The sequence below is a fragment of the Dipodomys spectabilis genome, unplaced genomic scaffold (assembly GCF_019054845.1).
Source record: "Dipodomys spectabilis isolate Male_0828 unplaced genomic scaffold, ASM1905484v1 ptg000173l, whole genome shotgun sequence".
In the NCBI taxonomy this organism is placed as follows: Eukaryota; Metazoa; Chordata; class Mammalia; order Rodentia; family Heteromyidae; genus Dipodomys; species Dipodomys spectabilis.
The window spans coordinates 1,455,479-1,472,045 of NW_024870850.1; the positions used below are offsets into that span (position 1 = coordinate 1,455,479).

The 16,567-nt window shown below is 39.0% G+C and overlaps 1 protein-coding gene across 1 annotated transcript in view; it reads right to left on the minus strand.

Moving 5' to 3' along the window:
* LOC122119863 (vomeronasal type-2 receptor 116-like) overlaps positions 1-15,969 on the minus strand; it is a 64,678-nt gene extending 48,709 nt beyond the window's left edge. The window contains exons 1-6 of the mRNA XM_042693931.1: positions 15,857-15,969; positions 10,773-11,061; positions 8,529-9,332; positions 4,537-4,764; positions 3,336-3,459; positions 1,551-2,436 (exon numbers count right to left, since the gene is read on the minus strand). Of these exons, the coding sequence (XP_042549865.1) occupies positions 1,551-2,436; positions 3,336-3,459; positions 4,537-4,764; positions 8,529-9,332; positions 10,773-11,061; positions 15,857-15,969 (2,444 nt within the window). The remainder of the gene's footprint in view (positions 1-1,550; positions 2,437-3,335; positions 3,460-4,536; positions 4,765-8,528; positions 9,333-10,772; positions 11,062-15,856) is intronic.
* Between the last annotated feature and the right edge of the window lie 598 nt (positions 15,970-16,567).

Consider the following 16,567-nt stretch of genomic DNA (forward strand, 5'->3'; position numbering starts at 1 on the left):
ATGCTCTGCTTTACCCAAGATTTTGAGATCCCCCTCCCAGGTTAGTTTACTGGGAGGGTGATCTGCTTTGAGAATCACAAAAGAGGGGAATGCAGTGATGAGGCTAGGTTCTGGGTAGAGTTGAGGCCTTTCAACCAACAGTAGCTTTTCCCTGGGGCTATTTTGTGAAAAAAACTCACAGCACCCAGCCTGGAGCCATTCTCAGGGTTTCTGTTTTTCAATTGATTGTGGTGGCTGCTAGAGGGAGGGGCAGCCTCTGGCTCTGGTTACCCGGTGAGGAGAGCCACTCCAATGGCTGGCGCCTGGGCTGGGTGACTTTTCCCTGGATGGAACTGAGTCTGTGAGGTCACTTCGCCGTTAAGTTCTTGTGACCTGCTAAATGACTAGTTTTATTCCAAGGCCTGAGCTGGAGCTAGCCACTCCTCCGAGCTTTGTCGGTATCCAAGATGGAGATCACCGGTGCTGGGGGGGGAAGGGGTGGCCTTCCCTCCTCTGCTCCCTGAGAAGGAGTGAGGAAGTCGAGCTTCTACTCACGCCGAGTCTTGGATCCTGGGTCGTCTCTGGTCTGCAAAGTGCAGGATGAAGTTGTCCGCTCCTTGTCGGTTCTTGCTGGTGTTGAGTAGAAACCGCTCGTCCGCTGCGTCTGGCTCCTTCGGCCCGGAATGTGTCTCAGGTGTGCCCCCGCGGCGGTGGTCGCTGCCGCGACCCTGCCGCTGCAACAGCAGCTGCTGGCAGGCGCTCAGATGTGTCTGCTTGGCTTCCCCTCTCTTGACTAACTCTCTGTCCTGTGATGGCACACTTGGTGTGATTCTCTGGCTTGGGACTGTTCACTGGAACTCTGAAACTGTTTTCTATGCAAGAGCTTGTTCAGATTCCAGCTTCTCCTCCGCCATCTTCCCGGAACTCCTACATTGTAATCTTAAAGTGAAGAATATTTCTGTAACTTAAACAGCTCATTCCTAAAGCCATAGGATGAAAGCAGCATGAGAGGGAGGATTGAAGAGAGAGAAGGAAATGGAGAATGGCAAAGAGAGAGACACAGACAGACACATTGAGAAAGGTGACACAGAGAGAGACTCAGTAAACTTGCATAAGGTGAATGCGTGAGTAGAAATATACAAGTAGTGAACAAAACAGTCTCTAATGACGATATTAAAAGATCAACATTTGTCAAGAGTAAAATATTAATGAAATGTATTAGATGACTCTGCAACATGGTGGTATGCACACAGGAAGTTAATATAATAAAAATTTAGAAAAGTGAGTTAGAGAGACAACATTGAATAGACATGAAGAGTGTGTGATAGAATCAAATGTAGATTAAATAGGAGGAACCCAAATATAGAAAAAAATTCCAGTTTAAATGATGATCACCATCACTTGTGACTATTACTACTAGAAAAATGCAAAATAGATCCTTACTAATTGACGTAAAAATTTCATAATAGTATTACAAGAGAAAATTACTGTAAATTTAGTACAGAAATTGTTACTAATTAAACATATAAGTATAATCTTAATGCTTATTTCTCCTGTTATGTCTTTTATACCTGAATACATGCAGAGAATTTTTATTTGGCATTAACAAGATGTTGTAACATTTTGGGACAAAAATGCAGCCTAGGAGCCCTGCACTGGAAGCCAAGATAGAGAAGACCTCCACAGCCACCATGATCTTCCCCTTGGCACTGTGGTAGACAGGCAGGAAGGTGAGCCACACACTGCAGAACACCAACATGCTGAAGGTCAGGAACTTGGCTTCATTGAAGGTGTCAGGCAGGTTCCTGGCCAGAAAAGCCACAGTGAAGCTGGCCATGGCCAGGGAGCCCAGGTATCCCAGGACACAGTAGAAGGCGGTGAGAGAGCCCTTGTTGCACAGGATGATGATGTGGCCATGTTCAGAGTGTGCATCTGTGTCCACAAAGGGAGGAGAGGTTCCCAGCCAGAATCCACAGAAAGTCATCTGGATGAGGGTGCATAAGGGGATGATAAGGTTAGGAGCTCCTGATACCAGCAGCCACCTTATCCTTCTCCCTGGAGAAATAACCTTGAAGGCCAGAACCACAGTTACTGTTTTGGCCAACACTGTGGAAACAGCCACAGTGAAGACAACCCCAAATGTGATCTGCTGCAGGATGCAGGTGACTGTGTTGGGACGGCCAATGAAGAGCAAGGAACAGAGGAAACAAAAGATGAGAGAGATGAGCAAGATGTAGCTGAGAGTCCGGTTATTAGCTTTGACAATGGCAGTGTCTTGGTGTTTGAGAAACATTCCAAGAATAGCAGCAGTTAGCAAAGAGAAACAAATACCCATGCAGGCCAGAGCCATGCCCAAGGGATCTCCTAAAGCCAGGAAAGTTTCATCTCTCCGGATGCACTTGTTTCTCTGTGTGTTGGCATACTGATGATCTGTACACTTCACACACTGCTCCATATCTGGTGGGAAGTGTAAACTACCATTAATTTCTTTTGTGAACTTCTTTTACTTCAAAGATTTTAGGAAATTGTTCACTTAGATGTTATCCTAACATGTCACCAGTTACAATAAATGCATTTTCTGTTTCTTTTCTAAATAATAACCTGTTCTCCTTATAATCTACTTCTTTATTCAGGCTTTTATATTCAACTTTTTTCACTCAGTGATGGTTACAAATATTAATAATTTGAAATTTGGGGATACTGGAATCTCCTATCAACAATTTTCTACACTTTTCCTCACTCTTATTAAGAGAAATGTGCCCTATTCTGCAATCTTATTGAAAATTGTAATTGTACATGTTACAGTCTTGTTCATGTCTCTGTAAAACCATTTTATTGCTGTGGCCCATACTTGAATTCACCTAATTATGTTTTTCTTGCTTACTTATCTGTGAAAGAGTAGAAACAGAGAGAACACTCTTGGACACTCTATAGTCATGCTCACTTCTTCTACTGAATCCACCTTTCTGAACACTTGTTCTGTGCCAAGAACAGTTATGGGTACTGAAAAATAATAAAATTCAAGATTCATCTTTTCTGTGTGGACAAAAATGCAACTTTTAAGATGATCACTGTCCTTAATAAGACATGTTCAATTTCATTTCAGAGTTTACCCTTGTGCTAATGATTCTTGTTAAGAGGCATTTCTGGAGATAACTTTGCCTGCAATATACCAGAAAATATTACTAAATATGTAATTCAAAATCATGATCTATCATATTTCATTAGCAATAACACTATAACAGAGAGAGGAGAAATGGGCTCTGTCATCCTAATCCACAATATTTGCATTGACATGGTTCGACTGAGGAAAACTAAAGTGAATTGAAGAATTCCTTCCTAAGACATGGACTTACCTGTCCCATTAGCAATCTCATTCTGTTGGCAAGGGTTATAATCAAAGCAACAGGCAGGCTTTCCCTCCTGAGGAGATTTCCTGAATCCAGGACCACAACTCTCACTGCAGACAGAGTGAGGAGTCTGACAAAAGTCAGAGGTGTGTCAGTAATTGTTTAGACTCATGCCAACTCTCCCAATAGTCCATTGTTAAAAAAATCAGATTATTAAGGATGATGTTTCTATGTGGGTAAATGTAGTCTCTTAATTGAATTCTGTTATAGATTCTATATGCCATTATTCTTAATATTCTTAATAAACTTGATATTTAGCCAGTTGAATTCGTGAAAAGTATGGAAAATTAATGGTGAGAAAGTAAGTCCAGTGCAGAGACCTAATGAACTGGCTTGAGTTCACGTCATTATGGAGAAGAACCTGGAGGAAAACCTCCTTTTTATAGGATTTTGTGAACCCCAGACCCATCATATCTTTCTCTTTGTTTTCCAACAACCATGAGGTGAGACTTTTCTCACAGGTGCCTTCAATGATTCCTCTTACTGAAGATGCCTAAGTAGCGGGCCAACCAATCATTGAATGAAAAATCTCCACTGAATGGAGCAAAATAAACCTTTCAAGCAAGTACAGTGATTCATCAGGTACTTTATCATAGTGTTAGAAACTTACTGAGAGATATTACTTATTTTTATGACTATATTCAAAATCAACATTTAGGAACACATTTAATTTTTTTTGATGGTAGTCAGACCTGGGGCTTGAACTCAAGGTCTAAGTGGTGGATTTGAGCATTTTTTGCTCAAGTTTACCATGCCACTACTTGAGTCACAGCTCCACTTCCAGATTTTTGGTGGTTGATTGGTGATAAGTGTCTCAAAGACCTTCATATTTGGATTAATTTTAAATGGTGATTATTCAGATCTTAGCTATCTGAATAGATAGGTTACAGGTGAAGGTTTCTGGCAGGCAGGCAAGTATAAATTTAAATGATGACTTTTACATATATATATATATATATATATATGCTTAAAATTATGATTTGAAGGATGTGGGAGAGAGCAGGGAGAGTGGGAGAACAACAAGGGAAGGGGTAACAATGCTCGATAAGAAATGTACTCATTGCCTTCTTCATGTAACTGTAATACCTCTATTTAGCATCTTTACAATAAAGTAACATTTAAAAAATCTGTATTAGATGCAACCCACCTCTGCAGTTCCTATGGCCCACTCTATCATATCTTCAGATAAAGACAGTTGATTACCATGGAGAGCATATGGAGAAAACTTTCCTACTTTCACATCAAATTGAAGACCTTCTGGAAAATCCCAAATGTTCAGAATGTCATACTCTGGCTCCAATTTCCTTTTCTCACCCAAAATTACTTGGTCTCCAGCAGGATTGTAAAATTGGATATTTTTCAGAAAAGGGTGCAGCTAAAAGAGATACATCATCTTATGGTGAAGTACATCCCATAGTTAACAACTGGAAGTAAGAAAAGCTCCTGATTGCCTTCAGACCCTGTTTCTGAATCCAAGAGTAGCACAGCCACCTAATGAAGTATTGGAAGAGAAATTCCATGTAGGAATGAAAATAATCTTTCTAAATCCTAATGTGCCAGAAAAGGATCAGAAGGCCTTTTTAAAAATAATTAGAGAAACCAATACTATGCAAACAGGCAGAAGTGAGACAGTACTAAGTTGTTTAGCTACAGGTGACAAAACAGTTGATGAATAATCCAGAGTAGAGTTCCCAAAAAGCTCTACAAACACTACTGGTAAAAATGGTAAATGAAAAGATTGAAAACCAGCAAAGGATTCAGTGTGAGATTGATAGGGAACAAGATGAGATGAGGCTAACCAAAGATTAATACAGGAACTTTGCAAGCATGATGAGACTAACCAAAAATTAGTACAGCAATGTCATAAGCATGAGGAGACTACTCAAAGATTAATACAGGAACTGCTGAGAATAGTCATAGAGTATTACAGGTATTGCATTAGCATGGTTAGAATAGACAAAGATCAATGGAGGCATTCATGGAATCCATAAATAGACAGCTGAAGGAATCCAGGGAAGCCCCAAAGGGAATGCACAAAGGGAATAATGAGACATCTGTAGTTCATTGAAAAAGAGCAGCAAGCTAAAACCTCAATCCAGTAGATGGAAACAAATAATTGAAGTTAAATCAGAATTAAACGAATTAGAATCTAAAATAACCATAGATAGAATCAATAAAACAAAGAGTTGGTTCTTTGAAAAAATTAACAAAATTGACATTCCCTTAGCAAATCTTATCAGGAAAAGAAGAGAACACACCCAACTAAACAAGCTCAGAGATGAGAATGGAAATATCACCACAGAAACAACCAGGATTCAGAACATTATAAGGGAATACTTTTCCAATCTTTATGCCAATAATTTTGAGAATGTGGAAGAAACGGTCGAGTTCCCAGCAAATATCCATATGCCAAAACTAAACCAAGATGAGTTAAACCATCTTAACAGGCCCATATCAAGCACTGAAATAGAAACATCAATAAGAGACTGCCCATCTAAGAAAAGTACAAGACTGGATAGATTTACAGCAGCATTCTACAAGGCCTTCAAAGCAGAGCTCACACCAATACTCTTCCATCTCTTCAATGAAATTCAAATAAAAAATTCACTACCACACTCTTTATGAAGCCATCATAACTCTCATCCCAAAACCAGGCAGGGACTCGTCAAAGAAAGAGAACTATAGACCCATTTCTTTGATGAACATTGATGCAAAACTTCTCAACAAAATTTTGGCCAATCCACTTGAACAACTCATCAAAAAAATCATACACCACGATAAAACAGGATTCATTTCAGGGATGCAAAGCTGGTTCAATATATGCAAATCAATTAATATAATTCATCACATGAACAAGAGCAAGGGTAAGTACCAAATGATTATCTCAGTAGATGCAGATAAGGCATTTGACAATTTTCAACACCCCTTTAAGATGAAGGCTGTGGAAAACCTAGGAATCCAGGAAACATTCCTTAATACAATAAAGGCTGTATATGACAAACCTACAGACAGTATTATACACACACAACGGTGAAAAACGAAAGCCATTTCCCCTAAACTCAGGAACAAGACAAGGATGTCCACTCTCTCCACTTCTCTTCAATTTCATAGTAGAATGCCTAGCTACAGCAATAAGACAAGAAGCAAACATAAAAGGGATCCAAATAAGGAAAGATGAAGTAAAACTCTCCCTCTTTGCAGATGACATAATCTTGTATTTGAAGAATCCAACAAACTCCACCCCCAAATTACTCAAGCTGACTCAAAACTTTAGCAAAGTAGCAGGATATAAAATTAGCCCTAAAATCAATAGCTTTTCTGTATGCCAATAATGAGAAGAGTGCGACTGAAATCAGGAAAGCAACTCCTTTTGTAATAGCCCCACAAAAAATAAAATATCTATGAGTTAAGTAGAGAAGTGAAGGACCTCTATGATGAAAACTTTGAAAACCTGAAAAAGGAAATCAAAGCAGAACTTAGGAAGTGGAAAAACTTCCCATGCTCCTGGATTAGAAGCATCAACATCATGAAAATGGCAATACATCCCAAGGCTATCTTCAAATTCAATGCGAAACCTATCAATATGCCAACCTCATTCTTCAAGGAAATAGAAGAGGCAATTCAAAAATTCATACGGAACAAGAAAAGACCCCAAATAGAAAACAATCCTTAACAGAAAGTACAGTGATAGAGGAATATCAATACGAAATTTCAAACTCTACTACAAAGCCATAGTAATCAAAACAGCTTACTACTGGCACAAGAACAGACCTCAGGACCAATGGAACAGAATTGAAAACCCAGAAATGAACCCACAGACCTATAACCACATAATCTTCAATAAAGAAGCTAAAAAATGGAATGTAAGAATGACAACCTCTTCAATAAATGTTGCTGGAAAAATTGGTTAATCACCTGTAGAAGACTAAAGCTAGATCCTTCTATATCACTCTGCACCAGAATCAACTCCAAATGGATCACAGGCCTCGGAGTCAAAGCAGACCCTCTGAAAACATTACAGGAAGGAATCGGAGAAACTCGAGGGCTCCTTGGCACTGGCCCTAATTTTCTTAATAGAGACCCAGAAACACAACAAATCAAAGAAAGGTTGGACAAATGGGATTACATGATACTGCATAGCTTTTGCCTGGCAAAGGAAATAGCTAACTAGATGAATAGAAAGCCCACTGATTGGGAGAAGATCTTCACTAGCCATACAGTGGACAAAGGTCTCATATCTAAAATATACCTGGAAACAAAACATTAAATCCCCGAACAACAAATCCTCAAAAAACAACTGCCCATTAAAAAGTGCCCTTAAGACTTACAGAGAAACTTCCCTAAAGAGGAAATAAGAATGGCCAATAGACACATGAAGAAATGCTCAACCTCTCTAGCCATAAAAGAAATGCAAATCAAGACAACATTTAGATACCACCTCACCCTACTTAGAATGGCTATAGTCAACAGATGCAGGAGAGGCTCTGCCCAAAAGGAAACCCTACTACCTTTTTGGTGGGAGTGTAAACCATATGCTTAAATAGGGAAACAGGTTGGAACATTGTAACCATATGATGTACAAGACACTATGTTGAAAACAAATTTTACAATGGGGGAGTATTGTTGTCCAAGTTGAAGGGATGGGATGGTAGGGGAAAAACCAGGTGGAGGCAACGATGCTTGATAGTTAATGCACTCATTACCTTGCTCATGTAACTATAACCCCTCCGTAAGGTATTTTTAGAATAAAAACAGTACCAAAAAAACAAAAGGAAAAAAATTTCTTGGCCTGGTGCTGGTTGCTCGTGCCTGTATTCCTAGCTACTCAGGAGGCTGAGATCTGAGGATTGCAGTTTAAAGCCAGCCCAGGTGGGAAAGTCTGTGTGACTCTTATTTCCAATAAACCACCAGAAATCTGGAAGTTGTGCTTTAGCTCTAGTGGTAGAGTGCTAGCCTTGAGCTGAAGAGCTGACAGACAGGGCTCAGGCCCAGAGGTCAAGCCTCATGACAGATTAAAAAAAAACAAAAAAGTAATTTCCTGGGATTTGGCCAAACAACCCAATATTTAATTTCATACACTATATTCTCCAGGAAGTGCCTTTGCTCATGATGTGTGCCATCCAATATACAAGAAATTACCAGTGCAGGGGAAGGTGCTGTCCATTTTCTATTTCCCATTGTTTGAACTTCTGTTTGACGAAGAAGCATCTCATGGAGAGCCTGGGCCACAGTATACACAGTATTGTATATATTGTAACTGTCCCCAGACATGGAAATGTCAAAAATATGCCTAGGCAACCAATCCAAGGAGGCATCATGAGGACATTCGTCCCATGCTATACAATCAGACTCAATGTCTGAGCAATTAAAAGAGAGAAACCATAGCTTTGCAAGAAAAAAGTCTTCTGGGTATTTGGAAGGATGAACTGCCTTGACAAAATCTGTGAATCCAGAAACATCTGCATGATGGTGTGTAAAAATAAGAGGTACATGCAATGAGCCTAGCATGAAATATCTCCTTGTTTTTAAATTCCATTGTGAGTTCATGATACAAACTTTGCCTTTCATTAAAATGTGCTCAATAAATAGCATTAAATCTAGTAGTGATTCATTGTCACCATATATGATGAGGACATTTGCTGAAGATTTATTTATCTCATTATAAACTGCCATGATTCTGATTATATGTGCAATGCCTTTGCTTGATATCAGTAGCTCATAGGCTACACAAACGCTGTTCTTGGCCATTTCTTCTTTCAATTCAGGAAGAATCCACAAGCCATTCTCATCTTGTGAGGTGAACAGTCCCACCCAGTTCCAGCTGAAATGAAGCAGTAAGGAGACCATTGCAGTGGCTATTGATGTGTCCTTTGGGGCCATCTGATAGAGAGCAGGAAACTTGTGATGGTCACTCAGGGCATGATCAAAAGGCCCAAAAGTAAACTAAAGGGAAAAAAATTTGGATGCTCCATGAGTGAGGAAATTGCCATCCATCATAATCTTAGTCTTGAAGTCTGTTAAGAAGCAGTTGATGTAGGTGAAAGCTAGGGTTTTGGTTTAATATTTGGAAAAAATATTTGAATTTTTATTTATTTATATATTTTTGTCAGTTGTGGGGCTGAACTCTGGGCCTGGGCACTGTCCCTCTGCTATTCTGGGCAAGCTCGCACTCTACCAATAGAGCCAAGCACCACTTCCAGCTTTGTTTTGTTATGTGGTGCTGAGGAATCTAACCCAGGGCCTCATGCATGCCAGGAAAGCACACTATCACTGAGCCACCTTCCCCAGCCCCTGAATTTTTATTTAATAGTTGTGCAACCTATCTGATTACTTATAAGATGCCTCTTAATCTTTGTCACCATTTTTTTTGGTCAGTCATGGGGCCCAAACTCTGGCCCTGGGCTCTGTCCCTCAGCTCTTCAGCTGAAGGCCAGCACTCTACCACTTGAGTGTCAACCCCACTTCGGGCCATTTCTGCTTATATGGTGCTGAGGAATTGAACCCAGGGCCTCATGCATGCAAGGCAAGCACTGTACTACTGAGCCACCTTCCCATTTCTATCAACTCATTTGTCCTCATTCCATTTTCAGATATGTACTTTGAATATTGTGTTATTTTTCCCTCCCATCCATTTCCTATTCCCTACCTTTCCCCCTTAACATTTACCCTCCTCACATGATATGCTTCATCTTTTTGGATTCCACCATGGTGTTTTACCCCTATGTATATCATACTTTAGTCAGTTTGATCATGTATGCATGCAAATGGCTATGTATGTGTCCCATTTTGGTTCATACTACATGCTAACATTGTAGATCTGACTTTCGCATGTGAGAGAAAACATTTCTATTTGTGGTCCCAAGCCAGACCTGTTAAACTCAACATAATATCTTGTGTGTGTGTGTGTGTGTGTGTGTGTGTGTGTGTGTGTGTGTGTGTGTGTTTGTGTTTGTGTGCATGTGAATGCTAGTACATGGGTACAAACTCAAGGTGTCAGACACTTGCTTGACTTTTTTTACCTCAAGGCTTGTACTCTTCCATTGAGCCACACATTTACTTCCTGTTTTCTTGCTGGTTAATTGGAGGTAAGTTTCCTGAGTAGGTAGGTTTTCAGGTGTGAACCATCAGTACTCTGCTCATCATATCTTCACACCACAAGGAAATTATTGGTAAGACTTGAAATAATAAGTAATACATTTGTTTGTCTAATTTGTCTATCTCTTCCCCCAAACAATAGGAATATACATATCCCACTGTCTTTGAGTGCTTATTTTTTGGTATCATAAAATTGGATAGGCTCATAAATCAAGGCTCTTCCTATTATTCTCTTCTAACACCTAAAATGGCACCAATTAGACATTTTTGTATCCTTCCCACCCTCACCTGTGGAAATCTGTAGAGTTGCAGCAATGTCCCAATGCGGGCAGATGTTATTCCTAATGGTCCTGTTAGTATTGCTATAGACTTGCTGTCTCTTATACAAGAGTAGTTTGGAATCTTGTACTTCCCAAAGAGCCAAATGAAGGGAGTCTTAAATACCCTCCAAGCTCCAAATTGAACATCATAGACATCAAATCCCAGAGTCAAGTTATGCAAAAGATCAGGGTTTTTGTTGATTTCCTCAATAGCAAAAGCCAAGGCCAAAAGAAACTGATAGTTCTTGAAGATAAATCTGCATAGGATAGAAATTGAGGAGTATTTCAAAACTTATGACTTTGCTGGATTGAATGCTTGCTTCTTTGCTGATGAACATGTTAAAATATTATCCTCAATTGGGATGGAATGTGAATGTAGTGTCTTATGGTTGTATATAGAATTAGATAAGGACACGAAGGGAATATGCCTAAATGAGATTTATGGCTTAAATACCAAAAAAGAGCATGCTTTTCCCTCACTACCACATGCACCACAACAAAAAGCTGTTGTCTGTTAAACGTGGATTAGGCTTTCATAAAACATCAAATATTCTGTTTCCTGTATCAAAACATAGTTAGTTCCACCTGTGTGAAAAATAAATCTTGTGGTTTAATCACCCAATTTATGTTACGTGGCAGGCTAGGCTAACTAATGAATGTTCACTTTAAGAGCAACTTTCAGAAACGAAGTGTTATTTGTGAAAAATTCTATATTTTTCTATATTATAGAAAAATTCTGTTCACAGACCCAAATCACTGAATAGCTCTTTCTTCAATATCATCCAGAAGAAGAGCTCAAATATCAGGTAAGGGAATTTTATTCTTCTTTATGAAACTTTAAAAAATGGATGCATCCAACTTCAATGAACTCATGGAGAGAGGAATCTCAATCACAGTGGATGAGGAAAGAATTGTAAGTAAGCTTTACATTGAACTCCCAGTTCCAAGACCACTATGGTAAAATACAAGGATCACAACCCTCTTCCCAATATATTTAGGTTGAAATCCCAAAAAGAAAGAATAAAAAGGAGTAAAGAGGATCAAAGTACTTTTCTTTCTCTCTGTCCTGTCTGTATGTGTTCGTGTGTGTGTGAATGTGCATTATAAAGAAATTAATATCATGAAATCAACACGCATTTTTAAAAAGGAACAATGAAGGGAAGATGGAAATACAAAGGAAAGAATAGACTTGTTTGACTTATACAGTCATATAAGAAATTATCCCCATGGAAGCCTATCATGTGAGTGCTATCTTCTAAACGGAAGAAAATAGGTTGAAGGAAAGCTGATTGATCATACACATAAGGAGGAGGAAACTGGAAGCATGAGTGAAGAGTGTGAATAAAAATTTTGTTAAATGCTGACAACAGTGTTTCAGAAAAGCAAAATTAGTGTTTTGGGGATTCAGTAACTGTATGACAATGGAAGTAAGCACCCAAGCAGTTATAAATGAATTTATTGAGGTATAAGTGACTATATGAAGGCCACAATTAGTATAATTCTTTAGAAATATAATGTCAAAGCACAAAAAATGAGTACTAGGAATACCTGTGTGTGTTGCGGAGGGTAGGAAACAGAAGAGAGATAGAAGTATGAATAGGGGAAATGAGTAGAATGTAGGCAAGAATGCATTGTATAGGCCACAGAACTGAGAAAATACTGATGGGTATAGGGGGGCATATTAAAGGGATTACAATGATCAAGCTATTATATACATAAATTGCTTTGTTAAATGACAAAATTCAACAAATAATCTAAAATTAAGAAAGTGAAAGAAGAAGTCGTGTGAGAGGAGTGGGTAAGAAAGTTAAAAGGGGTGACATTGAGCAAGAGGCAGTGTGTTCATAAACTCTCACATTGAATATCAATTCCTTTATAAAGAAAATAAGATTTAAAATATGTATAAAACTTATTGGTAAGAGTGACTATACAACAGATCTGAGAATGTTCAAACGTAGTAAATGTGGTAGACAAAATGAAAGGCTAGTTCTTATAAAGAGGGGAAAAATCAAATACATGTAGTAATTACTTCATTTACAGAAATAGAAAAGGGAAGACTAAATTTTATGAAAAAGTAAATCCTCTATTAGCCAGCACTGTCTTAAGGCAGAAGAACAATAATGAAGTATCCTTATATCTGTTTTTCTATACTGTGGTGCCATAATAACAGAAAAAATTGATCAAACAGACACATGGATCAAAGAAATATAAGACCAAGAAGTAATTGCAAACAACTATAGATATCTGATTTTTAGAGAAGTTGCCAAATAATATATGGCCTAAAGATGGCACTATTAGTATGGAGTGGAACTGTGAAACTGGGTTTCCATATGTACACTAAAACTAATCTCTACCCTTCCACCAGTATTTTTTTTAAACTCAAAATCAGTCAGTTCTTAATAGAGCCTGGAACTTTGCAAGTAATAGACAAAATGAAAGGAAGCGTACATACACAGGTAACTTAAATACAACTCAAATAGTTCATAAAATGAAATCAAGAATTAGGCTCTGGATTTGACTAAGGGGTTGGCAGAATACTTTGTCTCACCCACAAGGTCCTGAATTGTACTCCCAGCACTGGAAATGTAAAGCAGCTGTTGTTGTATCCAATGGAAAAGCTTCAGCACAATGAAAGCAATGGTGAATTAGCCAAATGCATTGTTAAATATCTTGGTTGCTATGCATCTCACAGAGGAATAATAGCATAGTGGAAAACAGTATGGATAATCCAATCAAGGAACAGATAATTTAAAAATGAAAAAGTACTAATGGAAAATCAATTAAGAGAAAAAGATTCAATTATTTCAGCAATCAGGAAAATACAAATCAAAGTTATAATGGGTTGCCTACCAACTCAGACACAGATTGCAGTTTTGGTGATGGTATATAAAACTTAAAGATTGGAGATTCCTCAAGAAATTAAAACTACCTCCACTGGTGGTTCATGCCTGCAATCCTAGCTGAACAGGAGGCTGAGAGGTAAGAGTCTTGAGTCAAGGCCTGCTGGGCAGAAGAGTCCATGACATTCTTTATCTCCAGTCAACCAACAAGAAGCTAGAAGTGGAGGTATAGCTCAAATGATAGAACATCAGCCTTGAGAGAAAAAGCCAATCAAGAGTGTAAAGCAAGCCAGTCACTATGGCTCCTGCCTCTAATCCTAGCTATTTCAAGACTCTGAAAGTGAGCAGAAGAAATGACAGATGTGGCAGAGTGAACAAAGACATGGGACAAGATATTTGAAGTGGTCATAAATATAGTGAGTGACTACTGAAAGTATGAGACATGCATGGTGGAACTACAATATGAACCAGATAATTAGCATAAGCACCATATTGTGTAAAAATTGAGGAACATTGCTGTAACATCAGTGGGTGCAGAGGTGAGTCAAATCTCTCACCTACTGATGTCTAATCACAGTGCTCCATTTAGCTACAAGAAAGTCTTCATGGATAAATACTGCTGTCCATAGGCAATACCATGCATAAAATTTTACTAGCCCAGACCATACTTCATTTCATATTTGTGGGCAGATAAGAAACCTTCATTGGCTGAAATCATAATACACACTAACAAAAGTCCTCAAACATTTTGAAAAATTAAGAGAATGAAAATCAGCTAAATATGGTTAAACAGTGGGGAATAAAAGAATAAACTAAGCCAGGCACTAGTGATTCACACCTGTATTCTTAGATACTTAGGAGGTTGAGATCTGAGGATAATGTTTTGAAGCCAGCTTTGGCAGGGATGTCTGTAAGACTTTAATCTCCATTAAACCACCAGAAAGTGCCAGAAGTGGAGATGAGGCTCAAATGCTAGAGCACTAGCCTTCAGCAAAACAGTGGAGGGACAGTTCCCAGGACCACCACAAAAGAAAGAAAGATAAGCACACCAGTGACATGTAAGACAAGGATACATATCTTTGATAGCAGGAGAGTAATTCCTGTCCTGTGATTACACTCTCATGCTTGGGCAGCTACCTTAGGCTATCATTGTCATAGTGGTCCTTGGAAAGAAGTGAAAATGATTAAAAAAAAAAAAACAATGACAGGTTCCCTTGCACTAGGAATCAGATAGTTTGCTAACATTTCCTGAAGTTCGTTACACTCATTTTTCTTTTTTCTTTATTTGCTTTGAGACTCTCTGGTACCGACTAAACGCCAAGAATATGCATGTGCACAAGTAAGGCAGAACTCTTCAGGGCTAATAAAATTCTCCAATAAGGGATCTTTGATAATGCTGAGCTGCCTGGTAAAGGCTTGGATTGTGGAGCACTTCTGACATGAAATAATGACACAATGCTTAGTTTGGAACATTATCTACCTGACTATAGTAATAATGTGTGTGTGTGTGTGTGTGTGTGTGTGTGTGTGTGTTTGTGTGTCTGTGTGTGGCAATATTAGAGCTTGAAATCAGCATCAGACACTGTCCTTGAGGTTTTTTTTTTACTCACAATCATCACTCTGTAAGTTGAGAAATATCTCCACTGACAGCTTTTGGCTTGTTAATTGGAGATAAAAGTCTCACAGATTTTTTTTGTGCCTGGGCTGGCTTCAAATCTCCATCCACAGATATCAGCCCTATGAGTAGTTAGGATTACAGGCATGAGCCACCAGCCTCCAATAAGAATTTTTATCAATGTCTTCAAAATATAGGTGTTAAAAAGGAAAAGTTCTCAGATTATTGGCCCAGGGGGACAGAAAATGTAGCTTCAGCCTTTTAGTCCCAAACTCATTCCAGGGACTCAGCTTGATTGTAATAACATTCCTTCATTTTCTGTGATGGCAGCTGGGATGGAGAAGATGCAGAGATTCTGGACTAAAGTGAAGACCTTACTGGCCTGGAAAGTAGAAGATACATGGAACAAGATAGAGTCCTCTCATACTAGCAGTAGAAATAAAGCTAAATCATGAAATTGAGCTGTTCTTGGTGCAATAAGGACAGGAGGTCACTGGAGAGGAGACAGAACATTGATGTGTGCACCCAGAGCTCCCTCAGCCACTGCCCATCCTCAGAACAAAACAGTAAATGGGAATAAAAGGAAGAGTTACTTACGGTGTGTGGTCTTGTCTGGTGGAATCGCTATTACTATGATCGATTCCCAAAGTGTAGAGAGGGAAAAAGCCAGTGATCATCACATCTCCATCCATATGTGCTCGGTGCTTCATAGTAGAGAAGCAGCTAGTGCCAGCCAAGGACCTGACAGGGAGGGGAAGCTGGAGAAGGAGTGTGAAAGACACAAGATACATCCCTGAAGCCTCTGCCTCACTGAAATTCTGTCTAGAAGTGAGGACCTCATGTCAGGTATGTATATTCATATACATTTTTATGTGTGCATATGTGTCTTTTTATTGATAGAGATCTGCAACACAGCTCTCCTTTCATCAAAGACTCTTGTGAATACACCGAAGTCATGTGTAAAAGTATTTCCTGGGGCTCTACATCTGTAACTTTCATTCAGGAGAAAAACATGAGTTGGAAAACATGTTTGTATATTTGCCTCCTTCACCCCAGGAGTTATGATTTCATCCAAGACCGCAGAGAGTGAGGCTCCAGAGATGGAGTTATCTTGAATGTTTTTTTTGTCAACATCTGTGCCAAGAAACTATGCTCACAAAAGCCAGTTGTGATGATGCAACTGGATTGCCTCAGAAAATGCCATGCCCAGTACATGGTGAAATGTTCACACAAAGTCTATGCTTGTGGGATATCAACTGAAGTTATGAAGGCATCATAGCCAGAGGGTGTGTTCACACACACAATGTC